General features: G+C 40.3%; 1 protein-coding gene across 1 annotated transcript; it reads right to left on the bottom strand.

Moving 5' to 3' along the window:
- Positions 1-505: 505 nt before the first annotated feature.
- LOC145780921 (uncharacterized) lies at positions 506-10,838 on the bottom strand. The gene is made up of 18 exons (XM_082592584.1): positions 10,797-10,838; positions 10,083-10,194; positions 9,528-9,616; positions 9,061-9,140; positions 8,728-8,858; positions 8,515-8,614; positions 7,941-8,082; positions 7,182-7,358; positions 6,678-6,878; positions 6,000-6,121; positions 5,682-5,787; positions 4,951-5,147; positions 4,337-4,511; positions 4,014-4,119; positions 3,278-3,775; positions 2,723-2,864; positions 2,170-2,308; positions 506-2,083 (listed from the first exon to the last, which is right to left on the bottom strand). The coding sequence occupies exons 1-18, from the start codon at positions 10,827-10,829 to the stop codon at positions 707-709; spliced, it is 3,927 nt and encodes a 1,308-aa protein (XP_082448710.1). The 5' UTR covers positions 10,830-10,838; the 3' UTR covers positions 506-706.
- Between the last annotated feature and the right edge of the window lie 222 nt (positions 10,839-11,060).

Genomic DNA, 11,060 nt, shown 5'->3' with positions numbered 1-11,060 from the left:
TTGACCCAGCTAGATTGGGGAAAATCATGCCCACGCAATCTGATTTTACAAGCTACATCAACAGACGACCATCTCCTTAACCAGATGGTCCTGAACTCGCAATTCTGAGGCCTTCACTAGTATTAAAATTTCGACGCTCCTTTTTGGCTGCACCTGCCTATAACCACAACGCGAAGTTTGAAACAGTGATCGTGGGAGTTGCGAGACCAAGTCAGTTCAGTCCTGCCCATCACCAAAGGTGCAGAGCTACCTCGGAAGGAAAGGGTGAAGCTCAACCAAAGTGGGCCCGTTTAATATACTGCACTGGAATGGGCTATTTCAGCAGCAAAATGTTTCAATAGGGCCCAACCGACCGATCATCTTGTGGCTCAGACTGTACAGCACATTATCTATCAATGTGCTGACCATGGGATGAATTTGTAGACCTCGCAGCGCTTGAATAACGAACAATTTCACTGGCTCCTGAATGTGGAAGAACGTTCCCTGCGGCGGCTTCACACACAAGTACAAATATCGTGCAATCAATATTGTTTATCAATTTTGAGTACAAACGAAAAAAACAAACGTCCATGCAAAGCACTCTAATTTGGACTTTTTCTGCGACTCGACTTTCCAACGCAGTTATCGGAACAACATGTGAAGATCAAATGCTACAATGTTGATGCATGAAGAGTTGAAGACGCAGTGGTAAAAAGTAAGGTTTCTTTTAAGATACGTCAGAAGACACCTCGGTTTGATCTGACTTGATTTCGGAAGATTTACATTCGGTTGGGTTTGCTGATGATGACGTACAAGTGCTAAATGCCATTGGATCTGTCGAAACGCCCACAGGTTGAGCATGTGTGGTCACGTGATTCACAGGTTCAGATAAAGCATGACACAAAACCTCTGCTGCACAAACGTCTGGAAGTTCAGCTTGCAAAGCGTTGTCTGCAAGTGACGCAGTTGTCTCGAGTGACGAATCAAGTACCGGGTTGCAGACACCAGTCAAAGGTGTATCTGAATCTTCTCGCGACTTCGAGAGCTCAGTGGCGTCTGAATGTGTGGCAGATGGTTGTGGCTGAGATAGGCCTTCCACATGCGGTAATACGTCATTCGGAGAAGCAGATAAGCTTTGTGACGATGTACCTTCTTGTGCTGATGTATCTTGCGTTTCTCGTGGAGTAGGACTTGATGACGCAAGTGGCGGTGAGGTTTGAGATTTTGAGACACCAGTCAAAGGTGTATCTGAATCTTCTCGCGACCTCGAGAGCTCAGTGGCATCTGAATGTGTGGCAGATGGTTGTGGCTGAGATAGGCCTTCCACGTGCGGTAATACGTCATTCGGAGAGGCAGATAGGCTTTGTGACGATGTATCGTGCGCTTCTCGTGGAGTAGGACTTGATGGCGCAAGTGGCGGTGAGGTTTGAGATTTTTCAACAATAGGCAGTGGGTTTTGAGCAACTTTGGCAGTGGTCAAGTTTTTCGGTAATGATCTTATTGACGGTGGCTTTGGTAAAACAACCGTCAGTAACTTCGAAGGCGATTCGGGAACTTTCGAATCAGTTGATTTATTCAAACTAGGAAGAGTAGCGTTAGATACGGGTTTTGGCATGATCTGAGATTTGGTTGGCATGTTGCGCACATTCACACGGGACATTAACTCCCAACTGAGAAGCTCAGAAACTGCGGCCTTAATAGACGCTTGCGTCTTTTGGAACGAATCATCAGACACGACGTAAGGTAAAATGGTGCTAGACGTGCGCTTAAAGCGAAAAGTCGTAGGTTTTGTAAGTGAAGCAGCTGGAAGATTTGGCTTGGGTTCCTGCAGACAGGTTGAAACCGGATCGCTAGTATGGTTTTTGGAAGACGCGACTGACGTTTCACCATCCAAATCTCCATTCTGTTTGTTGTCCTGGATAGAGTTTAAAGCGGTTGGTTTTGGTGCAACTTTGATAAAATTATAATCCATCTTCTGTGTTGTACTCCCCAAGCTGATTGAGAACTTCTTAATTTTTCTTTGCAAGTTTCTTCTTCTATCCTTCTGGGTGCGAATGCGGTTTGTTCTTTGTAAAACCGAATTGAGCATCTTTTGCTGAGAACACTGAAAAACAAAGACACATGACTAAGAAACTGTAGAAACTTCAAAAACGAATTTCACTGCAGCGTAGCAAAAACCAAAACACTTACTGAATAAAAGATATTGGCGAATTTTTCTGGAGGCCTTCGCCTCCGAGTAATCTTTCTTCTTCCATCCTGAGTTGTTTCCGAGCCAGCACAGGTGGTGTCCTCCTCCACATCTTCCGTCGGATGACACCGGGAGCACTCCCTGAAAAGCGACAACAACGATTTAGGTTCACAAACTGTAGATAGGTTTTCAAATGAAGCTATAAGATTTAGTTGAGGGAACACCACAGTTTTTATACAGTCTTTAGTACGACACGTTTCGTTAATGATGAATTTTCAAGTTTTGGGACAAGATTATAAACATTTTCTTTCTCCGTAGTAACTAAATCGCGTCACTTGAAACCCATTCCTTCACAGTTTAACAACAAGACTATTCCGCAAGACACATTGATGATACACTAAGAAAAACAAGAAAATAACATTACATGACATTGAACACTGAACAGGCCCCTAGCACTGAAACTAAATGACCATGAAGGCGAAGGTGTAAGAACGTTTTGCTAAATGAGAACAAAAGAGGTTTAGGAATCACTTGCAGATTGCAAATAAAACTAACCAAGAAAAGTGCTTGTTGAGTCTGATCCGACTGGACAGAGGAGGGTCACAGCACCAGATGTGGTAACTGTTCTTGCAACTGTGACAAAACATCATCTGCTCGTTGTTCTTGGCGTCTTTGCAAACAACGCACGTCATAGGAACTGCAGATGCAACATTTATTAATTTATTGTTTCAGGAATGCCAATTATGACAAATACAATGTTATTAACATTAGTTCATCAGGCCATAGCCCTAAGGGCCTTGCTATCTAGAGCAGCGTGCTGTTTAAAATCATGACAAATCAAGAGCTATAGTCGAAGAGGGGCCACTGCGCAATCGACGGCGTGCCTTTAAGCATCTTGCCAAAGACACAGCTATAATGTAGCTACATGCTTTTGAGCGGTGTCGAACCGGCGGTCTTTCGAACCATGGCTCTCACCACTCGGATATGCAAACGACTAATTATTCACATAGTGAATCATTATCCTGGTCAACACAGGTTTAGTTCTTCTAGACTAGAGAAAGGTTTAATAATAAACTATACTTCTATTCTTATTATACCATATACCAGTACCTGCTTCCCTTGATTCTTTTTTGATAATGGAAACGCTACTGTTGGAAGCAGATGAGTGTGTTGGCCAGCACTGTTCTACATCAACATGCCCGGTGTCTTTTAACGAAGTTGTACTTTGTTGTATCGACTTAGAAGACAAAATGGCGGAAGTACTTGCAATAAGATCAGATTTTTCCATTGGCTTGATAGGGATTGCTGACCCAGGAAGTTTCATTGACGGAGTGGCTCGCAAAGTGATTGGTTTGTTGATCTTGGTTGGCAGATTTACTGTCAGCATGGGTGACGTTCGTTGCGTCGTATTTGCGTGACGTGAAAACGACGGTAGACTTGGAGCAGAAGCAACGCTATCAAGAGACGTGTTACATCTCACAGAAACACCCGTCTCAGAAACTTTTTCGTCGTTCTTAGTCAAGTTGGTAGTTTGAGAATCTGGGACAAAAGGTTTTCTCTTCGTTCTCATTGTTTGCTTGATCTCTTGATCAGCATGCACTTTCAAACCTACAAACATAAAGTTTCACCACATTGCAACTGTTCTTCTAAATTTTTTTGTTTGTATGTATTGTTTGTTATTATTTATTAATTGTTTGTATGAAAATTTATACGTCATCCATCATTTTTACATTCTGAAACATAAAACCCACTTGTAATGACAACAAACACCAGAATACAAACACTTTCATTTCCTTTTCAACTAGATGTGCCGATACCATGGATTTATAAGTCATTTATGCATTACCCCGAGGAGAGTTTTGCGTCTGTCGAGCGTGCTGTTGGACTCTTGCTCCGAAGTATCTCTTTGGTTTATTGTAGCTTCTCTGGTACATGCGAGAAATGCGATTGATCTGCATAAAATCAAGATTTGCATTTTTGTTCATCAACGAAATCAATTCAGTGGCTGCTCGACACCTGCCAAAACATCTAGACCGAGTCGCCGCCAATGCTCAAGGATGGTAAAAGGCAGAGCCCTTCTATCTTTGGAGTGGCGAGAATATAAAGGTTCATATGAAGAACAAAGTAGAAAAAAAATAGCGATTTATAACGTGAAACAAATGCAATTACCATTTTTTTCTGTTGCTTATAGGTATGGTTGTTGATTAACATTGTGGATAATTTCTCCGGCGGTTTTCGGGACCTCCTTGTATGCCTCCGCCCTTCCGAAGTGATGTGACTCCCATGGATGTCATCTTCCGCATCAGAGTCATCACTACTGGAGGAGACGCAGTCAGAGCATTGCCTACACAGAGAGCTGATAAATCGTCTTGCAAAATCTCAGTGAACGTAAAATCAATAAAATAATGAAGAAATTAGATGTAAAAATAAATCCCAGTTCACCATGTAACCTATGCTCTCATATAACCATTGTCGGCTGCGTAGCCGAGTGGAGAAAACGTCTGCGCAACGTTCGAAAGGACGTGGGTTCGACACCACTCCAGAGCACGCGGCTGTGTCTCGGCGAAAGATACTTAATGGCAAGCTAAAATATGGGGAGCAGCTGACTCGAAGACTATATGTCCCTTCGCTGCTTCCTGCCGTCTGTTGTATCGCATCTGTGATCGCAGTGTACTGCATGTTATCGCAATGGGCGCAAATAAAAGCATGATTATTATTATCTCAAAATTATATTGAAATATGCTTCCAACGACAAGAAATTTGCAGCTCAGTAGCTCACAAACCATAAACTGAATTTGGTTTTCTTGGGAAACTGCGTCAGCGGTGGGTCCAGGCAGCCAAGATGAAGCCAACGTTTGCACACGTCACAGTCAACCAACAAATGCTGCTGCTTGTCGCCGCCGCAGATTCCACAAGTCTTCAGCAAGCCTGGTGACTTTGGAGTGGTCACTTTGGCAGCTTTCTTGACTACCTCTTCCGTCTATAAATGAAATTTCTCAAGTCAGATTGAATGATTGGAGTTGAGGCCCATGTTGAAAACAACGATCCCACACTTAAAACTGTTCGAATATCTTTGAAGTAAAATGATAAAGTGCCAAGGAGAGTTGATTAATGTTCAACCCATTTAGATTGTGATAAAAAGAGGACCGTTGAAACGGTACAGGAATATGCTGAAAAAAATCGCTAGTCAAAAATATGATGCTTTTTCAAGTGGACGGATACAGAAGAAATTAAACTGGAGAGATGTATAATTGTACACTACAGCCTTGGGTTGGAGAGTTGGATGCTGAAGACCGTAATCGATGGTTTAATTGGTTTATGTTTTGTTGCGATCGAAAGAAGAGATTTTGAGCAAAATTGTCCAAACCTTGCACCAGCAGAGAAAACTGGTGTAAAACGAGAAGATACGTGTTCTTCAACACCATAGGGAATAGCAGAAAGCAGACTGAACAGATTTCCATAAAAATTCTACTTTGTCAACCCGTAAAACAATTTAATCTCATTCTCAACATACCACAGCGCTGGATACTCTTTTCCGATTCGGAGATCGGCTTGTTATGAGCGGATTTACGGACGCCCTGGTTTCAGGCTTCAAGGGAAGAAATTTCTTTATTGGAGAACTGCAAAAAGAAGTCCGTGAGAAAGTGTCTCCGAATTTAAACTACAAGTTATAAAAGCAAATGCGCAAAATGTTTCCATTTCAATTAAGCGTTGTTGCGTTTAATAAAATCTTCAGGTAAAGGTCGCATCTGAGAATGCACATTTGATATGCAACCCACGACAAAATCGAGGATCTCAATCACAACCTGCAGGAGAATATGGCAAAACCCACCTTCTCATTGCTTTGTTTTCATTGGCCCATACTTTCAGTCTCGAAAACATTGAAAACAAAGTTCGGGAGGTCTTCACAATGTTGTTTTCTCTTTGCTGTTGACTGGCAAGGTCGTTTTCCAACTAAAATAAGTATATTTACCACAATTACCGCTGAAGATACATTTGTAGTTAATTTTATAACAAAAGAAATCATTAGCCTACCTGTTGCCAAGGAAATAACTAAACTATAACAAGCCACCTTCTCATGCTGATTCAACGTCTGCAGACGTCGAACATAATGTAAAACAGTAAGATTTGCTAACCAATAAGTGACTTCAAATAAAAAACGACACGATAATGATGAAATTACATGGCATAAAAATTACATTCACTGGCTATGGTCCAAGTGAAATGTCTTTGTCGTTTGTATCAGTTCATCCTTCAGTTTTCTGACATTTATAGAAGCTTTGAATTACTGCAACAGACCAATCACTGGGGTTGAAGTTAGGATTGCTTGTAACCTATTAATGAGCTACGGCAAACAAGAAAATTCAGATGGCGCGACAATGTGCTAAAGACAGTTGAAAAATTTGGCAATAGTAATGACGATCAAAATGTTAGTAGTGTACGGTAACTAAAGGTTTGCTTGCCCGGAGGCAAGTTGCCTTTCACGCCACGCTTCTGCTTCTAAGCATACCTTTTGGTAGTTCTCTTTCAATCCAGCTTGCTCATTGACCAAAGCTTTGTTTTCATTCACAACGCTCTGTATGCGTTCTTGCATTTCCACAAGACGGAGTTCGCGATCGGCGTAGTGGGACATGAACTCACCGGTGAGCGCTGGCGCCACGTGATGTCGCTTTCGCACATCAGAAGGCTTGGGGAAATACACCGCAGGACTCTGAATATTTTTTTTAGAAACAATTGAAAAACCAAACGGACAGTTGTTTCACAAATAGCTTCGTAATGATGAATTATCTCATTGCAACAAATACACCATTAGTTAACTAGATGACCTTAATTTCAAGAAGACTTATGCTACATAAAAAATTGGTAGACTGAAATATTTTCACAGGATTATGCCTCGGCGATTCTTAATGTACAACAAAGTTTGATATGTTACAACTTCAACACACGGTAGCGCGGACAGTCATTTGCCAACCGGAGATATATTTTTGGCAAGTTATGCCTTTAAAAGACTCACCCGCTGATCAAAGCCAAACATAATCTCAGCTTTTCGATTTAGGATTTTCATCGTGGCGGCGTTAGAGGTCAGCTCCCGTGCGGGAGGAGTTCCTCTTGCAGGAGAGGTTGGATATCTCTTGTGCTGTGATTGAACGTAAAGATTGCGCTGCCGCTTGAGAAGATTCATCATCTTGTCCTGAGCGAAAACAATGTGGAAAGAATTGTCTACCTGTGTTTTTTTTAACCTTTTTTGAGAAACGGAACACTTGATGCATTGAAATAATTTTGCAAACACCACACAAATTTTACAGTAATGCAATAAAAACAACAACATAATAACAATTTAGTATTACTTTCGGTTTTTCTCACTGCGATATCTCGGCCAGTTTGGATGAGTATAAAGTGAGATTCGGGAAAAAATTGCAGAAGAATAAACGCGAAGTTCTTGTGATTTTCGACGGGTGTTCCATGAAACACTATGCAAACTAATAAATTTCTTGTAGAACACCTGCCGATTTTCCGCAGAACAGCGGTTGAAAATCACTGGTCTACCCTATCAACGTAAAAACCCCCAGATAATTTCCAAGCTCTAGCATAGAATGGGGGCTTAAATCGTCCAAGGAAAATACCTGTACCAAACGAAAATCAGGTTTCACAATCTCAAAACATCTTCAATGTTTTAAATTACGTTTCGGTTTTGCTTTATTTCGGTTGTTAGCCATAGATTTTTGAATAAACAAGTCGACAAGGGACAAAAAAGTTGAAATAATGGACACACCTTCTGTCGCGTGTCGTGGCCGACATTGGCATTTTTTGTAAAATTGACCGCAGCGAATACTACACGATACAACTTTTGAGTTTGTATCATCTTCTCTCTTCCCATGTGAAGGGAACAGTAGACAAAGTATGGGTCCGTGTCACTAAACAAAACATAAAATTATGCAGTTAGAAGTGAAAAAATATAACACCAACAATCCAACATTGTTAATCTGAACACTGAAATGTTTGGGTGTTAATCAGGAATACTATCGTTTCGAGTAATAATTGCAACTTACATGCATCTGATGACTGCAAGAGTATAAACAGAAACATACAAGTTGCTTTATTGCAACACTGACATCAACACTGACATTATCAATGTAGCTGAAACCCCCTTAAACACTGACTGGGTTTTGACAAGAGACTTTTTCTGTTGAATAAACAGGATGAAATGATGTTATGCGGGGATGTTGAGCCATTGTTGGTGGATCAAAAATTTCAATGTGTCCCATTAAGTAGTTTTAACATAGGAAGGGATGATAAAATGAATTGAGATGAATAAATGAAAAATTGCGATACCAGAATACACGTACCAGTTTTGCGATTCGTTTTCCGATAGTAATCCATACTTCTGGGCACAGGTGACATGAAAGTACGACTTACAGAAGCCGGCGTCGCACTGCACGCAGATTCCTGAAAGGGAGATACGGTACAAGAGGCGGAATAAAGCGCTGGTCTTATGAACAGACAAATTTTACTTGTTTTAAAATGTGACAAAAACATGACGTTATGAAACCGGTTCTAACCTGTTTTGGCCAGTAGACGGTCATCGCACAGAGAGCATTCTCTTGACCCGTATTCTTTATAATTCAAATTAAATGTGTCTATTAACTCTTTGTTGCTTCCGTCCGGGTACATTTCTTTCCCAAGAATATACCTGCGGTTCATATGACAATACAAAATTAATGTGTAATTTTTAGTACGTATGCTTTTTGCACAAAATCCATATGATCACACACAAGCCTAAACAAAAATCAAATATAATCTGTAAAACTAATGATGGTACATTTAACCTGTCAATCGACTTAAAGCTATGTTAAATAAAACCACAAATTTAATTGTCAAAGGGCACTGTCTACCTTGCGCAAGTGACGTGGCACCATTGCCCGTTAGTTGTCTCCTTTATGCATCCGTTCGTAGATGGGCAGAACTCACAGCTCTGTCGTAAAAAAAATTACAAATACAGTACGTGACAATGGCTAAACGTAAAGAAGTCATTTACGTATGATGTTGCTAAATCATTTTAGAATCAACACTCTTTCTGAACTTTAAAAGCACCGTAAATTTATGTAGCAACTCTTGCACATTATTCTTAACACTAAGTCCACTGGAATCGGGTTTGACGAGCTTTCAAGATACCTGTTGAGTGTTGACATAATTGACAAACTAATATTAGACACCAAACAATCAAAGAAATCATACTGGGTATAAAATAAATTATGAAACTAAGGTGCCTCTGCTGTAGCACTGACGAGGCTTGACAGACAGAAAAAAACAGCTAATATTTCAGTCTAAACATGTACATTGACCTTCAATTAAAACTTACTGGAGGTATCCCTGAAATGCAAGAGGAGCAAAACCAATGAACGGAGCCGTGGGCAACAAGTTTTGAACTTGTCATTCCACCATAGCAATCTGTGGATGAAATGATGTTTTTAAATAAGGTGGTTATCAAGCTATTAATAAACGCTTTCAGTTGGAACTTGGTGGGCTTCCAAGTAAACAAACCAGGCCATTTTTAATTCATTTAACGTCTGCAGACGTTGAATCAATATAAAGAGAACGGATAAGCAAGCTATTTCAAGACAATATTCACGCAGTGCAATTGTCCTCAGACTCAACATTGAGATGTTCGTTATACAATTTTGTTAAGACTCTTTGGAAGTTTAAAGAGTATGAGATATTTGTGATAAAACTGTCTGGTTGCGTCCACTCGATCACGGAATGACAGTCAACAAATCACTGTTATTTTAAATTGATTCTTCGTCAACAAACGTTGACATACGATTTTTGTTGTTATTTCTGTTTAGTTGGGTATCTAAAGTAGATGATGACAACAACAAAGCATAAAATTAGAAACATCTTCGCAACCACACATCACCTTTATGAATTGAAATTCTGCATTGGCTGCAAACAATTATTCCACTTGCATTTCGTTTCGACAAACAAACACAGCAGATTTTTTGTAGTGAAAGATCGCATTTTTCCAAAACCTGAAACCAGCAAGATGTTGAAACATATTGATAATATCGTAACAGAAATAAACTGAAAAAGACTTTGAACTAGGTACTATATTTTATGCTTTTTGCAGTCTCTTTGTTACTTATAGCTACAATACAAGATTGATTGAATCTATATCCTCGGACTGGGAAAGCTTCTTGCAGAGCTTAAACCTGGCAGTTTCGCGTACTTGTAGAGGCTTTGAATCATTGACGCAGGCCCGGTCACCGAGATTGACAGAGTGAAGTTTCCGATTGTTGAAGTCTTGTTGCCGGGGAATTATTCCATCCATTAGATGCCGCTGAATGGAGAGCAGTCCTTAACGTGCGTTGCTCAAGCGCACACCCTGAGAATCGAACCAGCGCAGCTTTATCTTGAAGCTTCTTCGTTCCAGAAGTGACGCGCCAACCAACTGAGCTATCGGGACGGACTTGAATTGAAAATGAATTGGAAGGATAAAGTGTGTTTTCAACAAAACTTGTGCAAGTTGAAGTCCAATACGGTACATAAACCTAGAGAAACTTGAAAAAAAAGTAAAGAAATTTCACAGCTAGACTATTATTTTAACAAATACACCACACATAGACATACTGACCCCAGAAGTCGACACTTTCAGCTGTTGGTTCATCTTTTTCAAAATTTCTACAGTTGAGTTGGAAGCACCATTCATTCTCGATCTAATCATTGCATTGGTAGACTGAATTGTTGGTGACTCATAAGGCTGTCTTTTACATCTGTGATGACTTTGGGATTGCCGCTGAGAAGGCTCTAACGAGATATATTTAAACCTTTAGCTTACATACACACCACACAAAAAACATAAAACAGTGGAAAAACTGTGTAGTTTTTCTGATTGATA

Source organism: Aplidium turbinatum, chromosome 12 (genome assembly GCF_918807975.1).
Source record: "Aplidium turbinatum chromosome 12, kaAplTurb1.1, whole genome shotgun sequence".
NCBI classification, from domain to species: domain Eukaryota; kingdom Metazoa; phylum Chordata; class Ascidiacea; order Aplousobranchia; family Polyclinidae; genus Aplidium; species Aplidium turbinatum.
The sequence above is the reverse complement of the archived record's forward strand: the minus strand, read 5'-3'. Positions and strand labels throughout refer to the sequence as shown.